The sequence below is a fragment of the Phocoena sinus genome, chromosome 8, assembly GCF_008692025.1.
Source record: "Phocoena sinus isolate mPhoSin1 chromosome 8, mPhoSin1.pri, whole genome shotgun sequence".
Lineage (NCBI taxonomy): Eukaryota > Metazoa > Chordata > Mammalia > Artiodactyla > Phocoenidae > Phocoena > Phocoena sinus.
The window spans coordinates 57,310,355-57,333,355 of NC_045770.1; the positions used below are offsets into that span (position 1 = coordinate 57,310,355).

A 23,001-nucleotide genomic window follows, 5' to 3' on the forward strand; every position below is an offset into this window, starting at 1 on the left:
GCTCGGCTTCGTCCGTCATCTGTTGAACAAGCCCCCTAGGATGGAAGCTCTACACAAATATGGAATTCTGAAGCAGAATAATTCAGTAGTTCAGAGCAGAAGCTCTAGGGCCAGGCTACCAGAGCACGTCTACTAGCTGTGGGCCTTGGGGAAGTACCTCCTTCTCTGAGCCTCAGTTTCCTCACTTATAAAATAGGATAATGATAACACCTGCTCAAAGGGTTGTAAGCGTTAGGAGTGGTGATTGGTGCCTGTGCACAGTGCCTACTAGACATTAGATATGAGGATTACTATGGGGATCTTTAATAAGATCTTTTTTTTTCCACCCCTGGGTCCCCAGTACCTAGCAGAGGGCCTGGCACATAAATACTAATGATAAGTAATTCATTAATGAGGAGGAACGAGTGAATGAAACAGCCTTGTATGTCAGAGCAGCGTGGGTGTTTGGTGGTCACCGAGTCCAGTCCACCCATTGTACAGATGTGGAGACTGAGGCTCAGGCAGGAGAAGAGGTTTGCTTGGGGTTTCATGCGGAGCAGAAGGGTGTTGTATGGCAGTGAGGATGAAGAATGTATGTGACCCTGCACAGGAAAATCCCTGTTAAAGTGGAGATTCTGGACGGAGGAATGTGAGGAAGTGTAATTTTTCAGCATCCTAGTCAGGCCTCTTGACAGTTCTCCACTCAGGCCTAGATAACCACTCTGCTTTCTTCCTGGACTTTTCCCACTTCCCAGCCATTGCCTGTGCAGTTCCCTCCACCTGAAAGGCCCACCTTCTCTCAACTGCCACCTCCTCCAGCTCACTCCAGCCTCCAGTATCCTTCCCCTACTCAGGGCTCTACCGGCTCCCCCTGGCTGTCTGGTGCTGGACATTCTGGCCTGCAGCACAGCTGCCGGTGCTCACACCAACCCACGCTCCCTCGTAGCTTCTCGGGGCTGGTTGTACCTGCTCCATCTTTCCACCCCTGGGCCTGGCACAGAGTAGGGGCTCCGGGGTCTGAGCTGATGGGAGGACAAGGGAGGAAGGATGCTTTCTGACAGCGCTCCTCCCCTGGGAAGCCTTCCATGATGCAGGCTGGGCCGTGGGCTCCTTCCCTGGGCTCCTTCCGTCCTGTTCTTCCTTCCTCACACAATTGATACAATGCGTGGGGGAAGGGGAGGTATTGTTTGTTTCCTCTCCCAGACTGGGAGCTCCCAGTAGGCAAGGACTGAGTCCCCTGAGAGGGTCCAGCACAAAATAGGCAGCACTAAGGGTTTCTTGGGTGGACCACCAGAAGGATTGTTGAGGGGTTGGTGGATGGATGGGCGGATGGGTAGATGGGTAGATGGGTGAATGGGTGGAGAGGTGGATGGGACAGGGTAGGCTGCCTGAGTCATTCTCCAAGGGACAGGCATCCATCTGTCAAGTTGACTCTCAACGAAATCTCACTGGGCTCAACAGGGTCTTCACTATTCTTGTCCCCAATTCTTTCATGGTTTTATTTGTTCATTCACTCATTCATTCTTTCTTTCATCAATGTCTTGGCTTCTTGTGAAGATTAAATGCATCAATACACATAAAGGGCTTAGAAGAGTGGTGCCTAGTAAGTGGTGTGTGATACTGTTATTATTATATACAAATTATTATATATTATATATTATTATCCATAAATATTTCCTGAGGACCCACGCAGGCCAGGCCCTAAAGTGGGCTGCATTGTAAACCCACCCTCACCTCAAAAATAAAAGCGGTGACATACAAGCAGGCCCTTACCAAGAGATGCCCAGAGGGCCTCACCTCTCTGCCCCAGGACTACCCACTACCCCACTGCCCAGGGCTGCCTGAGGGACCCGCCCGGGCTGAAGGAGGCAGTGGGGGGGTGTGGGGAGGACTAGTAGGTGTTCTGGGAAGCTGGGCCCATCCTAACCGCTGGAGGCCTGGGGCGGGGCCCTGTGCGCAGTAATGCAGCAGCTCAGATATACCCTCAGCCCAGCCCCTCCTGCTCTTACCGGGGCTGGTGTGGTCGTAGTGGTAGGGCTCTGAGATGAAGTGTGGGACAGCCATGAGCACGCCCGCCAGGGTCACGAGGACAGCTCCATAGCCGATCAGGCGGGGCCGATGTACCCGGCTGCCAAAATAGCTCACAAACACGATCAGGGCCGTGTTCCCCACCTGCAAAGGGATGAGAGGACCCATTCAAGTGGGCCAGAGGGCCGGCCTTGTCACTACCGCCAATCTCAGTGTTCCCTTCTGTAGAATGGACTAGCTGGTTGAATAAGAATCATTTGGGTCCGTCTTAAAAATGCAGATTCTGGGTCCTCCTAGGAAGGGCCCTAGTGTCTCATTAGAGGAGAGAAATTAGAGCAGCGTGGACAGGGCTAGAAGTTCAATTTTATTCTAGAATGTGGGTTGGGCCCCGTGTTAGAACTTCTGGGAAGTCATGAATGAGAAACAAAGTCTAAAGCCAGAGGACTAAGGTTTGGATTTTGAGCCTTAGAATCAAAACCCTCGTATATGGGTGCTGAAGGGGACGTAAGAGTTTGCAGGGAAGGGCCGCTCTGCTGTCAGAAGCTGGGGTGTGCACCCCACTCTGCGGCTCACTGGTTGGTGACCACGGGTGGGGTACTTACCCCTTACCTCCTTGCCGATGGAGGGGGCCAGTATCAGCAGAAGGTCAGTGGGAGGACTGATCCTGGGAAGGACAGTCACTCTCCATTTTATAGATGGGACACAGGCCTAGAGTCAGGGAGTGACTTGCCCAAGACCCCAGGTAATGACGTTCTCTTCCCACCTCTGAGATCTGAGGATGGAGTGCTAAGGAACACCTGGGGACTCGGTGTAGACCACAGGCCTTGGGTTGGGAGGAATGTGACACATCACCCAAGGGGGAGAGAATTTCACAGAAATCTACTGGGGGTCAGGGAGAAAGAGAGTGTTCTCAGGACCGTGACCTTTTCTGAGGATGAAAACATCTGTTGGGGAAGGGGTTGGGCACAGCTGGACTCTGATTTCCCAGTCCACCCAAAGCGGATTGTCCACTCCTGGCTGTCTGGCTGTCATCCCAGAGGCAGAGGCCTGTGGATCCGGGGGCAACTCCACGCTGTGGAATCATCCCCTCCCCCAACCACGCCAAGGTCCCAAAGTTCTGCCTTTGATCTAATTTAAACCTCTCTCACTACTGTTGAATTGGCTTCCTCTGATTCCTTCCTGGGGCAGACAATAGCCGGATGCCTGAAAAGGTGAAGGAACCAAAAGGAGAATGGGGGGACATGGGGACCTTGGCTAGCTCTAAAATCCTCCGTGTCCCCCAAGAGGGACCCCCAAAGGTGGGATAAGAAGGAGCTAAGATGGGATTGCATGTGGCACTGGGGGGAAGGGTTTATGTTGGGGCAGTGAGGGAGGGGTTGTCCCCCCCTGCGGCTGTGCTGGGGCCAGTACCTCGTTGAAGGCGGCCAGCAGCCCCGAGGTCTGACTGGAGAGGCCGAAGCGCTTCTCCACCGTGGAGATGGAGCTCTTGAGGTAGCCGGAGATCATGAGCTGCGCCAGCTGCAGCAGGCTGTGGCACAGCACGAAGAACTGTCGGAGCGGCCGTGGCGATGGCAGCGGGTGCGCGGAGGGCCGGGGAGATCGCGGCGGGTGGGTGGTGGATAGACGAGATGGGGTTGCAGAGAGGGAGGGAAAGTGAGCCCATGAGATAGAGAAACAGAGTCAGAGGAGACAGTCACACAGGAGGAGAGAGAGGAAGAGAGGAAGAGTCCAGAACAAGAAGAGAGAGAGAGATACTGGAGTAATGCATGGATTCTCACACAGGCCTAAAAACTAGGAAAGCTGTCCTGGGTACCCCAGGAGCCCGGGGGCGGCCTGAAATCCACAGGACTGAGAGTAGGGTCTTCATGGGGCCAAGGATGACAGGAGCCCCTCTGATCCCCAGAGGTCCCCCAGGCTGGACTGGACCCCGCTCCGTGTTCCACCACCCTGCCCCTTTCCCCAGGAAGCTCCCCAGATCCCACCCCACCCAGTCCTCCCCTGGAGCTCCCCTGGGAGACCACCTGCACACAGCAAACCCCCAAGCTACCCACCCCACCTCACTCAGCCTCACCCGAACACCCTCCCTGCCTGTACTCCTGCTGAAAAACTGGCAGAATTCCTAAGAGAAGAAAAAGCTTGCTTCAAAGAATTAAAAATAGGGTGTTTATGCCAGAGCTTAAAAAATAGAGTGTCTGTTCTTCTGAGTTTCAGTTTCCTCATCTGTGCAACAAGGAAGACACCCCTGCCTCCTCAAGTTATTATGAGAACTAAATAAGACCATGTGGGGACAGCTTCCGGCACAGGGCCTGGCACCCTGTAGGTGCTGGTGGAGGCTTGGATGTTTAGGGCTGCCCTTGGAGCCAACACTCCCAGTATTCATACAGGTTCAGGATCCCTGGGGTCCTTCTCTTTCCTGCTAGAAAAACAGGAGCCAAGAAGACTGGTCACCCACTGCCCACAGAGCAGCCTCTCTGGAAGGAGAGAACATGTGCCTGAAACCAAGCTAAGTGCTTCTGTAGATCACAGCTACCCATTCTACAGATGAGGAAGCTGAGGCTCAGGGAAAGGCAGCAACTTGCTTGGCATTTTATAGCCTGTAAGTGGCAGAGCCTGTTCTATTGGGCTTGGATGGCCCTGCTCCTGCCAGGCCCTGAGAGGTACCTTGATGCTGTGAAACACACTTGGCCGCAAATCTTGAGGATTTGGCCTGGCTTTGCCTCCAGGTGTATCTTCTGTGCCCACCATGGCCTTGGTGTCCTTGTCTGGCACCTGGAGCTCCTCACCAATTGGCCCTGTGGGACAGACAGCCAGGGCATGAGAGTGGAGATGGAATCCCAGAGAATGGCCCTGACCGGGTAGCCCAAGGTGTTTCAGGGGTTGGTGAGAATCTGAGTCAAGGCACCATCAGCCTTCCTGCGTCCCAGGTGCTGAAAGAGCCCTTCCTAAGAGGGTGTGTGTGTGCTCCATGTGCCCATGCTGGTCAGATCCCACTGGGACCACCTATTCACACCTTCATTCCATTCCCAGCGTAAAGCTTCCTTCTAGGGAGAAGTTTCTGATGCTGCCACATAACCTTTAAGCTGTGGTCCTGGTGTAGAAATGCACAGCCTTAGCCCCCCTGGGGCCTGTATCTGTGAGACATCCAGTGTTCCTGGAGGCTGACTTTGGGTCTGGGTCTGTGTCTGTCTGGCTCAGTCTAGGATCAGAGGTCTGGGGTCCAGTGCATGGTCAAGTCTTGGTCCAAAGTCAGGACATAAAGGCTTTTCCTGGGGGTAGTTTGGAACAGATACCAACACCTCCACAGGGCACCACCCTGGCTATAATCACAGAACTAACCAGCCCAATGCACAAATCGTACATGAACCAGGTTGCTGGTCTGCACAGAAAGGGCACTGAGAGGTCATCCCATTTAACCCCTCTCATTTAACCCTTGAAAAACTGAGGCCCCATGTGTGGAGATGACTCAGAAGGTAGAGCTAGGTTAGAACCTGGATTCTTGGCCCCATTACGTGTGCCTGGTTTTCTCCCATGGTAACCGTGGTAACCATGTCAGTCTCCCACTCACTGCAGTCCCTTCAGAGGCATCTCTCAGGGTCTCTTGACGTTTAATCTCAGTGAGGAGCCTGGAAGCCTGGTCTTGGGAGACTTCACCCCTCCATTTAGATGAAAACCACCTGCACCCCCTGCAGCCCAGGCCTCCTTGGCCTTGCTCCCCTTCTGGGGTCCCGCTTCCTGCAGAAGCCACTCCATTGTCTCAGATGCCTCTCAACCTGGCAGGAGTTTCCGCTCATTCAACAACCTCAGCTGGAGCCTGAAAATTGCCCTGAGGACACTTCTGACACAGAGAGGGGGTGTGGGACCTCTCACCCCATCTCCAGGGAGATGGAAGGCAAACTAAGGGGGGGACTACGGAGGCCTGCCACCGCCAGTGAGGGTTTTGTGCTCCTCACACAAGATACCTGGGAGCCTAAGGAATTTTTCAAAACTGAGATATAATTCACACACCGTAAAACCTACCCTTTCAGAGTATACAATTTAGTGGTTTTAGTACATTCAAAAAGTCATACTCTACCACCGCTATCTAATTCCAGAATATTTTCATCACCCCAGTAAGAAATCCTGCACCCATTAGCAGTCATTCTCCATTCCTCCCTCCTCCCATTTCCTGACAACCACTGATGTATTTTCTGGCTCTCTGGGTTTGCCTATTCTGGACATTTCATATACATTCATATAAATGGAATCATGCAATATGTGGTCTTTTTTGTGACTGGCTTCTTTCACTTAGCATAATGTTTCAAAGGTCATCCACGTTGTAGCATGTATCTATGCTCCATTCCTTCTAATGGCTGAATCATATTGCAGGGTATGGCTATATATCGATCACATTTTGTTTACCATTTATCTGTTGATGGACATTTGTTTCAGGTATGGTGAATATTCATATACAAATTTGTGTGTGTGTATGTGTGTATTTATTTATTTATTCATTCATTTTTTTCTCAGTTCTCTTGGGTATATAACCAGGAGTCGAATTCCTAGGTCATATGGTAACTCTATGTTTACTTTTTTTTTTTTTTTTTTTGCGGTACGCGGGCCTCTCACCGCTGTGGCCTCTCCTGCCACAGAGCAACAGGCTCCGGATGTGCAGGCCCAGCGGCCATGGCCCACGGGCCCAGCCGCTCCGTGGCACACGGGATCCTCCCAGACCAGGGCACGAACCCGCGCCCCCCGCGTCGGCAGGCGGACTCCCAACCACTGTGCCACCAGGGAAGCCCTATGTTTAACTTTTTGAGGAACTGCCAGACTGTTTTCTAACACCATTTTACACTCCTGCTAGCAATGGATGATGGTTCTAACTTCTCCGCATTCTTGCTAATACTTATTATTGTCTGTCTCTTTGATTATAGCCATCCTCATGGGTGTGAAATGATATCTCGTGTGGTTTTTTTTTAAATAGACTTTTATTGGAGTATTATTGCCTCACAATACTGAGTTAGTTTCTGTTTCACAACAAAGCGAATCAGCCACATGCATACACCTGTCCCCGTATTCCCTCCCTCTTGAGCCTCCTCCCATCCTCCCTATCTCACTCCTCTATGTCATCACAAAGCACCAAGCCGATCTCCCTGTGCTACGCTGCTGCTTCACACCAGCCAACTATTTTACATTTGGTAGTGTATATATGTCCATGCTACTCTCACTTCGCCCCAGCTTCGCCCTCCCACCCCACCCACCCCTGGGTCATCAAGTCCATTCTCTATGTCTACCTCTTTATTCCTGCCCTGCAACTAGGTTCATCAGTACCATTTTTTTTTCTTTTTTAGATTCCATATATATGCGTTAGCATATGGTACTTGTTTTTCTCTTTCTGACTTAACTTCACTCTGTATGACAGACTCTAGGTCCATCCACCTCACTACAAATAACCCTCATGTGGTTTTGATTTGATTTTCCCTAATGACTAATGATGTTGAGCATCTTCTCATTGCTTATTGGCCATATCTTTGGGAAAATGTCTATTTAAATAGCTTGAGGAGGGACTTCCTTGGTGGCACAGTGGTTGAGGATCCGCTTGCTAATGCAGAGGATACGGGTTTGAGCCCTGGTCCAGGAAGATCCCACACGCCGCGGAGCAACTAAGCCCGTGTGCCACAATTACTGAGCCTGCGCTCTACAGCCCGCGAGCCACAACTACTGAGCCCATGTGCCACAACTACTGAAGCCCGTGCACCTAAAGCCCGTGCTGTGCAACTAGAGAAGCCACTGCAACGAGAAGCCCGCGCACCGCAACAAAGAGTAGCCCCTGCTCGCCGCAGCGAGAGAAAGCCCGCGCGCAGCAACAAAGAACCAACACAGCCAAAAATCAATAAATTTTGAAAAATAAATTAATTAAAAACAAAAACAACAAATAGCTTGAGGAATTTGGTTGAGGACATGGAAGTGTGTGTGGCTGGGAAGGAGTCCCTTTTGTGGGGTATGAACACTCAGAGGAAACAAGGAGATGCTGAAACAAAAGTGACACCTGACAGGGAGGAGATAAGGGGTTGGTCTAGATAAGGGAAGTTGGGGCGAGGCTCTGTGGAGGTCACTTTGAAGGAGAAGAGAAGGTGAGGGGGTTCCAAGCAAACTCAACCGGAGGAGGTCGACAGGATGATTTCTGAACCCCAGTTCCTCTCACCAGTAGAGACCAGTCACCTACTATAGCACAGAGGCTGTGCTACATGCTGTCCACGTATGTAAAGGCTTGCACGCACATTCTGCATGCTCGTGAAGCATCTCCACGACTCCGTGCCTTTGGTGACCTCAGGATCTCTATGCTTCCGGTGAGGACACCAAGGCTCACGGGTAACTAGCTCTGCTGACTCCGGTTGGTGCAGGAACGCGAGCCGAGGTGCTCATCTCAATGTCACTCTGTGCTCCTCGCACAGATTCGATGAGGGGAAGAAGCACAATGTTATTCTCTATCTTGGCCCAACCAGACCTATAGCCGGGCCACCTGGAAGGCAGCCGGGTCCGCCCCCAGGGGCCAGGCCAACCAGATGATGAGGCTGGAGCTAGGCTGGAAGGTCAGAAGTCACTGACCTGGATCCCCAGCTCTGAAAGAAACCCAGGGGATGGATAAGGGAGGGGGCAAAGGTCAGTGGACCAGCTCAGGACCTTCCACCCTCCTGTGGCCCAGTCTATAGTGTGAGCCTCCGGGTGGAGGAGGGAAGCCCTGGCCCTGGGCCCTCCGCCCGGGTTCTGAGAGCAGCCACCAGTCAGTGTGTTGGGTGGCCAGTCGGTCACTGAACAGGGCTGGTCAGATCGGTTGTCAGTCCCCTTTGACCCCTTCCCGTGGGCTGGACGCCTCTATAGGGGGCTGGCAGCAGACAGTCTGACTCCCTGTTAAGGGATAGAACTCCCCCTGGAAGGGGGGTCCTGAATCCAGGGCTGTGTGTCCACCTCACCTCACCTCGCCTGCTGTCTCTGAGGCCCTTCCTGTCCTCTGAAGGCTTTTTCAAGGGCCAGCCCTGACAGGAGAGAGGGCAGCTGAGGGAGTGAACCTGGGCTAAGCTGGGCTGGCCTGTAGAATAAGGAGGGAGGCAGGGAACCAGGTCCCAGGAAAAAATTCTAGCCTCTTCCTCTCTTAGTTGGGTAGTCAGTTTTGGGGGCCCCAGGTATGCCAGGGGGTTCCAAGGGCTGGCAGCCTGCAGCTCCAGAGCTGACAGGCAAGGGGCCTATGTGCCTGTCGGTGGGTCATGTGGCTGCTCACGCACTCATGCCCATCAGCTGGTAAGTCACTGGTCCACTAGCCCACTGTCCTTTAGGAGACTTGTCTGTTCGGGCTGTCAATCGCCCACTCACTGTAGAGCAGCTGCTCAGAAAGCCAGTCAGAAAGTTGCCCCGAACGTCTGTCAGCCAGAGACCTTCAGTTCAGTCAGAGACTCCAGATGTGTGCAAGGCACGGGGTCCTGGCTGTGGCCATACCCGCTCCACGGCCAGGAGTCTGAGTCTGGGGGATGAGGGGCAAGGTTCAGAGAGCAGCCTGACAGGAGGGGCTGATTTTCCCTGCCCGTTCTTTCCTGGAAAGGCTCAGGGGCCTGCCTACTCCAGCCACCTCCCAGCTATAAGCAGCACATCTCAGGCAGATATGGGGCTGCGAGCCTGGATGTGCCCCTTTATCTTTCTCAGTCTGTTTCCTCTGTAAGGCAAGGATATAGCATCTACTCAAGGAGGTAAGGCATCTCCGGCGCCTGGCTCAGGCTTGGCACACAGTAGGCCTCCTGAGGGCCAATGCTCTCCCCTCTCCTGATAATCTTCAAGTACCTCTGAGGCCACAGACCCACCTGAACCCATTTCCTTCCACGCAGCCCTGGTTCCTCCACGTTAACGCCTCCCTCCGACAGCTCCAATCATTCCGTCTCTGGATCAACTCTCTCTTTCCCATCCAAGCCCCAGTCAACCGCAAGACCTGAGGACCTGGACCCCTTCCCGCCGTGCACGCTCCCTAGCTGTGGAGGCAGTTGCCCAGGTTTTAATCCCCCAGCTGGTTTTGAATCCCTTAGACCAGCGGCCCCTTTGCTTCCTCATCCTCAACGCAGGGCCAGCAATCCCTACTGCCCACTGCCGAGAGCGCCCCGAGAACCAGACCCTCCCGCCACGTTCAGCCTGGACACTAGAGGCCCAAACCACACCTTACCGATGACATTAACTTGACTTTGCTATTCCACTGTCTTCATTAGCATTTTTAGTTTTTACTCTTCTTAGACTGAGCAGCCCCAGCAAATGGCTTGATTTTTATGACAGGAACTTCCGAAAAGACGGAGCGACTCTTCAACGGAAACCATCAACAGGGTGTGCACCTCAGATTCTTCGAATCTCTGCCCCCAGATCCTCACCTTGCTGTTTTCTGCCAGAAACCCTGGACTGTGGTATCACTATTCTTACCCAATCCTGGTCATCCCTCCCTCACCCACCTCTCTCCCCATTCTGAAGAACTGGCTGTAAAACAAACTTCCAAATTCTCAACAAATATTGACCTTTCCTCCCCACTCCGAGATACTGCCAAAGCTTTGAGAAGTGGTATTGTCCCTTATCTGGGTAAATAACAGACTTTGTCTTATTGGCAGGTTGTGTCACTTATTGGCAGGTTGTGTCACTAACATGTGGGGAACCAGCACCGACACGTGTACATAGCAGGTGCTCAGTGAACATTGTTTTCTTCCCTGTCAGGTTACAAACCCCCCCACCCGCCTTCATACTTGCTTTGGGACAGCAGGGAGCATTGCCACATCTAGAACTTGGGAACCAGGAGAAAGTTCAGCCCTGAAGGGCCAGGCAGGCGGGGGGTTGGGAGACCCAGCTCTCTGGCTCACCTTCTACCCTTAGAGGAAGTGGCCTGATGGAGGAGTTTGTCCTGGGGCCACCCTATGTGCTGGGCTGGGCACACTCACCCAGCCTCCTAGCAAACGGTTGAGGTAGCTGCTGTGACTCCATGATGTGGATGAGGAAACTGAAGCACAGAGAGGGGAAGGGGCTTATCCAGGTCCTGGGGCTGGTAAATGGCAAAGCCTGGACTGGAACTCAGGTCTGTCTGACACCTGGGCCCCTAACAGCAACCATGAGATGGTGGCTGCCAATGATGGCCTTAGAACCTATGAAAAATAATCCCCATGTAGCCATTTCTTATTCTGGCCTGGCTTCCCTCCAGTTAATTGTCAAAGGTGGTTGTATGGGGACAGTCGGCCATTCTACCAGCTGATTCTTTAGCTGGTCGTCAGTCAACACCCTCTTCTGAGGGTCTCAGAGAGCACTGTCAGGGCAAGGCTGGACAGAGAAATATGGTGAGAAGGACATGTGGCCCTCAGTCCAGGGGACCTGAGTATGATGAAAGTTCAGGACTCATAACCAAGGCCCAGATTTGAACTTTGAGGAGGGACGGGCTGAGAAATGCCGAGAGAGCCTGGGAGAATTCTCATATCCTGAGGATGGAGGAAGAGGGCTTGGACCAAGGAGGGACAAGGAAAGGGCACTTTTTCTCCAGAACATTCCAGCCTGTCCCTCAGCAGAGAGAGCATGATCTAGGGTCACTCAGACCCAGTGTGGCCTCGGGACAGCAATTAGACCTCTCTGAGCCTCTGCAAAATAGGAATAATGAGCCTTACCTCTCAAGCCTGCACGAGGGTCACACAGATAACATCCTTTAACTCCAAGATGCTGCACAGTGTCAGTTTTGTCAGTGTTTGCCCCAAACTCACCAGGGAGCTATCTCCAGGCCTGGCCACCAGGCCTCAGAACTTACTGTCCTGCAGTGGGACACTCAGCCCAGCAGTGCTCTCTCACCTCCTCCTGTTCCCTGAAGAGGCACAGAACCCTCTGGAAGCCTCCCTCTGCTGTCTCCTTGTCTTCCCTCCCCTCTCCATCCTCACCTGCTGCATTCCAAGACATTTATTTTTTTTTGCGGTACGCGGGCCTCTCACTGTTGTGACCTCTCCCGTTGCGGAGCACAGGCTCCGGACGCGCAGGCTCAGCGGCCATGGCTCACGGGCCCAGCCGCTCCGCGCATGTGGGATCTTCCCAGACCGGGCACAAACCCGCGTCCCCTGCATCGGCAGGCGGACTCTCAACCGCTGCGCCACCAGGAAAACCCTACCTTTATTTTTTTTCCTGATAATTTCCTTGTGCAAGAGAAGGAAAGGACTCTCCCCTACCCCTGCCACCACACACTCTTTGCCAGGGTGGTCAGAGGAACTGGCAGAGAGATAATACAGGGCAGAGGTTACAACGGGGAGGCCCTGGCCAAAGGCCCCATGTGTAGCTGCGTGAGCTGTGCACCGTGAAATGAATGGCACCCTCTGGAGTTGTGCGGGGCGGACAGCAGTCCTGCCTGGGGGCACATCTGACTCCTAGACATTTTTTTTTTTTTTTTTTTTTTTTTTTTTTTTTTTTTTTTTTTTTTTTTTTTTTATGCGTTACGCGGGCCTCTCACTGCTGTGGCCTCTCCCGCTGCGGAGGACAGGCTCCGGACGCGCAGGCTCAGCGGCCATGGCTCACGGGCCCAGCCGCTCCGCGGCATGTGGGATCCTCCCGGACCGGGGCACGAACCCGTGTCCCCTGCATCGGCAGGCGGACTCTCAACCACTGCGCCACCAGGGAAGCCCTCCTAGACATTTTTATTTGGCTTGTACAATGCTGGCTCGCTGAGTGTCTTTAAGTTAGTTGCCAGCATTTAAAAAATCAGGAAATTTCACACAAAACTCCCGATTTTTGTTTTTTCTTGAAAGATTAGCAGATCTGGCAACACTGGGCCCACCTTCCTATATGGAAACACTCAGCTGGTCTAAGATGCTTGCCTTTCATGTGGCAATTTGCCCTGTTAGAGCCTCTTTGGGCCCACCTGGCCTGCTTCAGGACCCTTTTCACCTGCCTGTGGGCTTCCCCATCTGTGACCCACAGCAACCCTGGGCCTGAGGAGTCTGCTGGACAGGAAGCCAAGGCTGGGTTAACCCTTTGAAGGGTGAGGCAGCAAGACCAGAAAAGGCCATGACTTGCCCAGGGTCACCACGGTGGGGATGGAGCTTGTCTCTGCTTGTTCTAGGAGTAAGAATGAAGATTGTTTCCACACACACTGTCAGCTCCACAAGACAGGTGGCCGGGGTCTTGGAAGCAAGCAGCCCAGGTGCCCGCTCTCAGGGAGCTACCAGGGTGTGTTGTGTGTGGTTTGTGTGTGTGTGTGTGTGTGTGTGTGTGTGTGTGTGGTGTGTGTGTGTGTGTGTGATGGCAGGGCAAACACCTAATACAGAATCACAACATGTGCTCACTGTGTGACACAAGAAGTTCCAAGACTATAGAAACATAGTGAAGAGGTCCTAGACTACACTTAAAGGTTCTGGAAAGATTCCCAGGGGAGGAAACATCAAAGTAAAGGGCAGAAGTATGAAAGTGCAAAGACTGCTCAGGGAACGAATAGTCCAGCAAGGACTGGAGCACTGGGGTCAAGGTGGGGAGGTGAGGCTGGAGTGGTTGGAGGGGCCAGGCTATGACCACCCTGAATGCCAGGCTGGAGGGCTGGGTTTTGTCCTGAGCCCAGTGATCAGGTCTCATTTGGCCTCCTATGAAGACCTCCGTGCCTCTTGGGAGAGAGTGGAGAAGTCAGGCTGTGGCCGGGACCAGGGAGAATGCAGGAGATGGGGTCCAGGGGAGCGAGCGATGATGGGGTCTGGGCCAGGTGGTGGCAGTGGAGATACAGAGTAATGAGCTGATGGACCACAGTGGGGAGATGGGAAGGACAGGACTGGGTGGAAAAGCAGGTGGATGGGGAGTGCAGGAGGCCAAGGAGTCCTGGGGGCAGGGGAGTGGGGAGAGGTAAGGCTTTTGGTCTGGGTGTACCGCCATTTAAGGCAGGATTGTAGGGTGATAGTGAGCTCAGCCTTGGACGTGTGAGTTTGGGCTGGCACGGGGGCTCCCAGGGGAAGATGCTTAGGAGATCGTGGGCTCCAGGACAGCCCATGAGAGGACATGGGCCAGAGCCAGTCTGGTTCTCAGTCTGGAAGGCACGTGTGGAGAGAAGGGAGCAGAAGCCACACGAGGGCAAACTTGCCTTTGAGAGGGAGAAGCCTCCCCCATATGCCCTGACTGAGGAGAGCAGAGCAAAAGGAGGAACCCATCCTGGAACCATGTTCAGGTGCCAAGGTTGAGGGGATGGTGCAGGGTCACAAATGAGCCCGGAGGTTTCTGGAAAACTACCAACCTCCAGCATTCACACAGCCACGGCCTGAGGTGTGATGACTTCCTAGCCGCAGGCACTGGGCAATCCATTTGTCCAGATACCTCTCTCTGGAGGTGTGTGTGTAGGAGGCCAGCCTCGTGGCTAACCCTCGCCTCCAGCCCTTTCTACCTCCTAGATTGCTCTGGGCTGCCTCAGCCTGCTGGCTCCCTGGCCTAGCTCCTGCAGCCCATGCCAGCTCTCTCTCCCCTCCATAAACCCCCCTGCCCGTCCTGGTCCAGTTCCCTCAGCCCTTTCTCTGGGATGCCAGGCTGGTCACCCTCCTGCATCACTTATGTCCCCCTCTTATCTGCCCGATTAGCCAGTGGACTCCCCCGGGCAGAGGCTGTCCTCTCCTGGGTCCTGATGGACCATATCGGGTCCCTGTTGAAACCCTTTGGGACAGAAGACTTTGAATTCAAATATTTGTTTTGCCACATTGTGGCTGTGATCTTAGGCAGTTTATTTAGCCTCTCTAAGCCTCAGCCGCCTTCTCTGGCACACAGCGGCTTTGGTAGGATTAAAGGAAAATGCCCTGCCTGGTACACTGTGGCCCTCAACAATGGTGAGTTGAGGACCCCATCTGGCGCACGTGAGTAGGACGCCACAGCCTCCAAGAGGTCAAGGCCACCCCTAGTGAACATTCTTCTCTGGTCCCAGTAGATGCTTGCTATTCCCCAAACTCATCCTGTTCTTTCCACCTCTCAGCCTTTGTACATGCTGTACCCTCAGCCTGGAGTGTCCTGCCTCTCCAGCAAACCACTTCTCATCTTTCAAGGCCAGGCTTAAAACATGATTCTTGAATTGAGTTAAAACAGAGTGAGGGAGAAGAGAAGGGTGGAGTGTGGGAGTCTGGGGAAGTTGGGGGGGGGGGGCTGCAGCATGAGCCTGGGGTGGGGTGGAGGCAGTGTGGGGCCCCTGAGGGCTTCAGTTCCCCGTGTGGTCCCACAGGCTTCCGCAGGGGAAGAATCAAAGACAGGAAGTTGGGGCGGGGCAGTCTTGGGCCTTGGGCTTGGCTGTCACCTTTGGGAAATTCCTCCTAGCAGGATCCTTGGGTGGTCTGTGGTGAGGACAATAGCATGTTACTGGCCTCCAGCTGTTGCTTTCTGGTGTTTTCCAAGCTGGGTCAGAGACACTGTGCTGGACTTTCTATTCTCAATTCCAGCCCGACTACACCATCTAGACCCGAGATGACCCTAAAAATAGTGATGAGGGCCGGGGGATGGAGGGTGAGCCCTGAGCCCTGAGCCCACAGGAATCCAGGCCGGCCTCATTAGGCCTAAACACAGAGCCTGAGGCTCAGATGACATGTGCCATTGGCCCAGGCCACACTGCTTCCTCCAGCAAGAGTCCCAGCTTGTCACTCTCTGTGCTTTACTGTTTACTCCCCGAGGGCCCCCACTGTACCCCATCTCACTCCTTATACACGAGTCTCCAGTCCTCAATAAGAGTAGGCTTTCAAAGCAGATTGGAGGGAGGGAAGGACGTCATGGGCAGGGGCTGCTGGGGGCATGAGGAGGATGGAGAGAGCTTCTGCGCTGAGCCTTACCCAATACCCCCCCTCTGCCCCACCTGGGCCAGGTTTCTGGGGCCTCAGGAATGGATCAAATCAGACCCCATTCCCAGGGAGCTCCCAGTCTGGGGAGGCGGGCATTGTCTCCATCACTTCCAAGCATCAGTGCTTAGGAGCTCTGGGCATGCAGCCCATGAGGGGTAGCAGGAACCAAGTTCACCTCTCCTCCACCTCCCAGGGTGTGGCTAGGCCCAGGCTTGCACCCTGGAGATAGCCAAGCCTGCCCCATACAAGAGGCCTCTGCTCCATTGCTCTCTCCAGAGGCAGAAAACTGAGCTTCTCAGCACTGGAAGGGACCAAGTGACCACCTCAGCTGACCCCTACCATCTACTACACAGAGGAGAAAGTGAGTCCCAGAGAGGGATAGAAGCAGACTGGGCAGTGGATACCTGGCATCCGATCGTGGAGACTCCTAGACTAGGCAAGCTCGCCATGTGGTTCCCAGCTGCCTAAGATCTGGCGCATCGGACCAGGCCCGGCCTGGAGGAATAAATCCCCTGCCCACTTCCCAGTCACTAGCTCCCAGAGAAAAGCTTGCTTTGTCTGGAACCAGTGGAGAAGTGCCCAAGGTGGGTGGAGACTCACCAGCGTGGGGTGTGTGAAGGGAAGAGAAAGCCCTGAGGGCAATGGCACAGAACAGAAAGGGCTTTGGCATGGGGCAGGCCTGGTTCTGGCCCCGACTCTGCAGCTTGCTTGCTGGGTGACCTTGGACGAGTCACTTGCCCTCTCTGAGCATGTGTTTCCTCACTTATTAAAAAGGGTGAGAGAATGTCACTGCATTCTCCTAAAGCTAGTGAGGCAGAGCTACAATTTGAAGCTGGTTCTTTCCCTTGCCCCACCTCCCTGCCCTGGGTTGGCCCACATGTGAACCTAGGACTGGAGAGAACAACAGAAACAATACCAGGAACAAGGAAGGACGAACTGCAAAGAGAGGATCAAACAGCATATGGGAGAGAGGTTACTTCCAGCTGGGAGAATCAGTCTGGAAGGCTTCCTGGAAGCGTCGGTGTTTGGAGGAGTTAGAAAACAGGACAAATTTCTCGAGAATGGGATGTGGGCAGGTGCCTTCCGGGTGGAGGTAAAGCTGAGCAAAGGTGCAGAGGTGGGAAAGCAGCTTCCCTGAATCACAAAATGGGCGTGGTCTGGGGAGATCATTTTCTTCAGCGCCTCCCCCATAGACCGGGAAGCTCTACCTGTTGCCTAAAGGCACGGGGGAGAGTTGGTGCTGGGACTTGGCTGACGGCCAGGTCTGACTGACTCTTTTCTCTGGTATCTGCCCCTGGCTGGGACTGCTGGCCCTTCTCCCTCAGGCCAGCTGTATGTGGGTTTCTTACCAGGCTCCAGGCTTTGTGTCCTGCCCCAGCTGCATCCCCACATCCCTCAGACCAGAAAGAGAGCATGGGGGAAGCCTGGCCATAGCTAAGACTGGGCTCAGGAAGAGAGGCAGAGGTGGCTTCGGGTGGCTCAGTGAGCAGAAGCTGAGGTCAGCCTCCTGCTGTGTGTGTGGAAGCGGAGGGCCAGCTAGAGAATATTCCAGAGCTGAGCCTGCAGGGTCAGAATCACAGTTGGGCTACAGGTGTCGTACAGCCAAAGTCACTAGTTTCTTCCGTAGGATCACCAACCTCAGATCCCATAACAGGCCAAGGCTGACGGGAATTTGGTTTGTCAGTGGCCCGTCTCCAAATTCAACTCACTCTCACTGTCAATCTCCCCTGCAAGGGCCGCAAGAGGAAGCATCCACCCCCACCCTTCCTTCCATGCCGTGGCTGCAAACACAGCCGCATCTGCCTGCTCGGCCCAGGAAGCCCTCATGCCTCACTCCACGGAGCAAGTCCGGCCTTGTCTGAGTGGGCTGTGAGGCACACAGACAGCTGGGAGAAGGCCAGAGGTGATCGCTGCAGGGCATCCAGCCCGAGGGCCACCCTATCTGAAGACCCTTTGTTTCTTCCACCTTCCTCCTCCTGCCCAAGAAGCTCAGCAGGACGCTCTGTTCCCAGAACCAACGCCCTCTCCACATGGTGCTTTGGGCACGCTCCAGACTTGGCTTCTCAAGGCTTCAAGACACCTCCCCTCCCGCTTCCTCCCCGCCCCACCACCAACAAACGCACGTAGGTCTGTGCAGGTCTTTCTCTGAATCGGTTTCTTTTCTGTGCTGATCTTTCGGATTCTTTGTCTGCAGGCCCGTCTCTCACCTGATCTGTCTCTGTCTGATTCTCTCTCTCTCTCACTGTCTCTGCTTCTCTTTATTTCTCCTGGTCTCTTCCGCAGCCCTCTCTCTGAGCTGGTCGCCCCTGTCCCTGCATTGCTCCAGCTGACACCTCTTGATCTTTGCCTTCTCCTGCTGTCTCTGGGCCTTCTGTCTCAGACTTTGTCTGACTCTGAGTATCCCCGGACTTGATCTGGGTCTGACTCATACTTCTCTCTATCTCTGTTTGTTGTCTGCTTTGTCTGTCTCTATCTTTGCCTACTTCAAAGGGAGAACAGGGCTTGGAGAACGTTCCAGGGGCCTCCCTTCCCATTGCCCTTTCAGTTTCTCTGTCTCATCAGGAGGTTAAGCTGGGTGCTCTGCCTCCAGCTGAGTAAACAGTGTCCCTTCCTGCCCCTCTGGTCATTCACTCATTCATTCAACACACCCTCACTAGGTCTGGCATGTGTCTGGCTCAGTGTAGGGAACTGCGAACCCCTGCCCCACCCCAGTGCGCACAAGTTACCCCTACAGCCTCACCGTTCGCCCTGGGAACGTGGGCCCCAGACTCCCTCCCAATGCCCCTTTCTGACTTTGCCCAGACTTACCTATCCTGGGTCCCATGATTTCTGGGGTGCAGTGAGCTTCAGCCCCTATTTCAATCTCAGGACTGGAGCTTAGTGGGAGAGAGGGAGTGAGAACTTATCTGGGGCTTCTGTAGACAGCAGCCAAGGGACCACAGCAGGGATGCGCCAACGTGGGGACTCCACGGCACCGGTCGATCGATGCTTTTTGGGCCCCGGTGGACAGCAGCCACCTCTTCCAAGTGGGTTAGGAAGCCCTGCTCAAACTTGACCCTACTCTCCAAGTGCCTATCTCCCTTAGTCACTAGTTCCTTCTCTCCGTCTCTTTCTCTGAATTCCTCTGATCTCTGGCTGGGGCAGCCCAGGGCCAGAGTCGTGGAGGAGGATGTGTTTGTTTAGATCCAGCCCCGCTGATGGGAGGAGGCTGCTGACTAGCCTCCCCTCAGCCTGTTCCTTCACAGCCTCTTGCTTGGCACTTCCCCTTGGATATTTTCTCCTGCGAGCAGTGGGGAGGTGAGGAGCAGAGGGAATGTGGACGGGTGGCCCCTCCCAGCCCTGGGGTCGTTCAGTCTGATTTTCCAGTCTCCACTCTGCATTCCCATCTTGCTCTGAGCCTCCTCCCACACCGAGCTCTCGTCCCAGTTACAGAACTTTTTTCACCCTCCAGGAGCCCCATACAGAGCCACTGTCCTCCTTCACTGAACCTCTGTCCCCCTCAAGCTCTCATCCCCTCTCACTGATCCCCTATCTCCTCTCTGAGCTCCTCAGATCCAGAGCAAGGAGGGACTCTATCCATTGGGAATCACAGTGGCCAGCGCCTCTGGAGGAAGGCAGGGACTCGTGGTAGCAGCTCCAAAGAGTATGGCCATCTCAGTGGAGGGAGGGTGGAGAGAAGAAGAGGACGTATGAGATTCCCAGAGTTTTCTGCACTGAAGACTGAGGATGGAGGCCTCGGAGCCAGACAGACGTGAGTCCCATCTCAGCTTTGTCCTTCGCCGGTCAAGTGGCCTTAGGCAAGTCCCTGCACCTCTCTGAGCATCAGCTGCCTCATCTATAAAGAAGGGACAATAGTCCTCACTTACAGGGCTCCTGTGCAAGTTCAGTGAGCGAAAAGAATCCGAGCCTGAGGCCTGGAGCTCAGAGAAGGGAATGGTAGAGGTGGCACTCAGAGCAGGGCAGTGAGAGGGCAAGGAACCTGGTCTTCCTCCTTGCTCTACACTTTCACTTTCCATTTGGCCCTCCTAATGACCTTGTGGGCCAGGTACTTATTCTCCCATTTTACAGATGAGGCACTGAGTCTCAGTAACTGCCCAGAAGTCACCTAGCTAGTAGGTTGTGCGATCACACCTTGAACCTCTGATGCTAGGGACCAGGCTTTTTCCTCTACCCAGGCTGCATTTTTCTGAGGAAACCTCTGGGTTTCCCCCAAATCCAACATACAGAAGTGAACCCGACCCAGATCCAATAGAGTTTTTGCATGATATAGGGATGTGGGATTGGAGTTCAGCTTTTGGGGTACAATGACAGAGAGACACACATCAGCCCCACTTGGCTCCCAGTGGCTGTATGGGATGCTAGAAGGAAGGGGGAGTATCTGAAATAATTGCAGATAGGCCTGACACATAGTAGGCCCTTGGTAGACACTCGTAGTGTGAGTGAGTCTCTGAGAGACCAGAAGTGGGAATGCAGGACTACCACCCAGGGAAAGGTCAACAGTTGGCTTGTGTTGATAGAAAACCAGACCCCAATCCTGCTCGAGAAAACCAAATTGGCTCTCTCTCTCTCTAAATCCTTCAGACAGGTACTGTGAGTCCTCACAGAGATTGGCAGAGGTGCAGCCTTCCAGACTGCAAATTACAGGTGCATGGTCGAGAGAGGGAAGGGTCCTTTAGACTTTCTGGAGGCTCACTTGCCCCGTCCTTGGCCCCAGAGGCTGCAGAAGTTCTGCACATGGAAAGCTGCTGGGACCAGCTTGGCTGGCTGTGTTCATTTCACCAATCTTTGAGTAAAAGCATGCACAGCACCCTACAGGGCACAGAACATACAATAACCTCAGGCATGTGCAGCCTTCACGTATCACTTCAGCCTCCCCAGGCTGACACAGGTCCAAGACTATTCCTGAACTCAGCTGTGGAATTAGAGCACAAGTCCAATCCCTGGGACCTCTGGGAGTTAAGCTAACAGGCCTTCAGATAGCTCTTGGGTTAATCCTGCAGTGAGGTTCCACTCTGGGTGGCCCCAACTTGAGGTTCAACCAACCTGGTTTGCACCCCACCTTTGCCACTTGCCAGCGTGATGTTTGTTTGCTGAGCCCAGTGCGTTTTACAGAGCCCCATGATGTATGCGGATCGCAGCACCATCTGCGGATTCCCACAGTTTGCAAAGCTTGATGTCTAATTTTTAGAGTCCCGTACCGTTGGCAAAGCCCGGTACAGTTTACAGAGCTCTGCGGCTTCCAGGGCCCCATGATGTTTGCATGCTCCTGTGTCTTGTGTCGAGCCTGATGCTGCTTTTGAAACCCCAAGCCGTTCACAGAACCCAAGCCTTTACCTCTTTAAGTCATCCCACGTGGGGAAATGCCTTTTTGCAAGCCAGGCAAAAGAGGAATTTGGGTACAAGGGGAGAGTCCTGGGCTCCAGGCTCGAGACCTCAATTCTGGTCCCAGCTCTGTAACTACCTTGCTGTGGGACTTGGAGCACGTCCTTTCTCCTTTCTGGGCCTCAGTCTTCTCACCTGTTAAATGGAGATGGTGATATCAAATGGCCCACCCTCAGGACTGTTCTGAGGGTTACTGTGAGGATGCCCAGAAGATGCGGGGGCAGGGCAGTGGGGGAAGGGAAAGGGGGGCCGGAGGCTCCTTCCTGAAAAAGGCTCTAAACTGCCACATCAGCGCCATTGCTCCTACTTCCCTCTGGCCTGGCAGCCAGAGAGCAGATATCTATAAATGGGCCCTCGGCCAAGCAGACACGTAATGGCCTCGGTCAGAGCCTCAGCCATCCCTACCACCAGATGCTGCCTGGGGGTCAGACCCCAAGCTGTGCCGACGTGCTCTCACGCATGGCTCATTAGATCTGCCCAAGGAAGGCAGTGCATACTTACTTCACCCATGAGGACTCTGACACTCAGAGAGCCCATGTGATTTGCCCAGGGCTACATGTGGAGGATACAGCCGGGGCTGGGGTCTGAGCCAAAGACAGCAAGGATGGACCCGTGGTACTCAGAAGGTCAGAGGAGGAAGGAACCTGGAGCTCACTTAATTCATCCCCTCCCTTTTGCAGATTGGGAGACTGAGGCTGGAGAGAGGCAGGCTGTGCTGGGTCGTGACCGCAGGGAAGTCCCAGTCTTTCCGTGGGCTTCAGTTTCTCCCTCTGGTGAATGAGAAACAGACTCCCTCCTGCCAAGGGTTCAGGACTTTCCCATCTTTGTTGCCATGGCTCCTGGATCAGAACGCAGCAAATTTCCCAACTAGGTGAGGAGAATCATGGGTCTGCAGGCAGGTAGGTGTCTGCTGGAAACTCTACATTCCTCCCTGAAAGTGGCAGCCCTGTGCCCAGTCAGGGCATGAGTGTGGGCATCAGATGGTTCAATCCTGACCCGGTAAGAAGATCTCTGAGACTCAGAGATGATGGGAAACCTCCTGGCAGGGCTGCACTAAACCCAATCATCTCACTCATCTCACTCTGTATGTGCGTAGCTCTCCCAGGAGACTGTAAACTCCCTGGAGACCTAGCTGGGTGATCTGAGGCTGGTCACTTGCCGTCTCTGATCCTCAGGGCCTTTGTCTGTGAAATACCTTCCCAGGGCTGTCCTAAGGCTCAGGTGAGTTGATGGATTAGTGCTTACTAAGTCTGAGAGCTGAGCAGACATGAGCCACTATTATTAATATGGTGGCGATGGTAATGGCGATGACTCTTGTAGTTCTAGAAGCAGAGGATGCGACAGAAGTAAATCAGAAGCCAGGTCATTCTGACCTCACTGACGACCCCATGTGACTCAATCACTGGGAAGGCCCTCTGAGGTGAGAGGGCACTCAAGTTGTTAACAGCTGTTGTTCTGTGGGTGCCACAGGCTGTCCCCTCTCACAGGGTCCAGACTGGGCACTGGCTGGCCGGTGGCTCCCAACCCTGCCTCTGCCACCAACACACTGGCGTTGGTCAGGTCCTATGTCCTGCCTGGTCCCCAGTTTCCTTATTATAAAGTGGTGGGTGTAGGTCTCATTCTGCCCCCCGCCACCCCCCACCCCCATCTTTGGGGAAGGAACATGAGCTAATGGATGTACCACTGCTTTTGTAAAGTGTCAAGTGCAGGAGATGAGGGATTACGGTTATTAAAGATTTGGCTCCTGGGAGAGAGGACATGGGGGGAAGGGGGGCAACGGAGGCCGGGAGTGGAGACCAAGGGGGGC

The 23,001-nt window shown here is 53.9% G+C and overlaps 1 protein-coding gene across 6 annotated transcripts in view; it reads right to left on the bottom strand.

Annotated features, from left to right (window-relative positions):
* Positions 1-18,960, bottom strand: part of SLCO2B1 (solute carrier organic anion transporter family member 2B1) — a 51,474-nt gene extending 32,514 nt beyond the window's left edge. For all 6 annotated transcript variants that reach the window (XM_032641762.1, XM_032641763.1, XM_032641765.1 and 3 more), the window contains exons 1-4: positions 18,621-18,960; positions 4,669-4,799; positions 3,418-3,555; positions 1,989-2,151 (exon numbers count right to left, since the gene is read on the bottom strand). In XM_032641762.1, the coding sequence (XP_032497653.1) occupies positions 1,989-2,151; positions 3,418-3,555; positions 4,669-4,799; positions 18,621-18,636 (448 nt within the window). In that variant the 5' untranslated portion in view covers positions 18,637-18,960. The remainder of the gene's footprint in view (positions 1-1,988; positions 2,152-3,417; positions 3,556-4,668; positions 4,800-18,620) is intronic.
* Between the last annotated feature and the right edge of the window lie 4,041 nt (positions 18,961-23,001).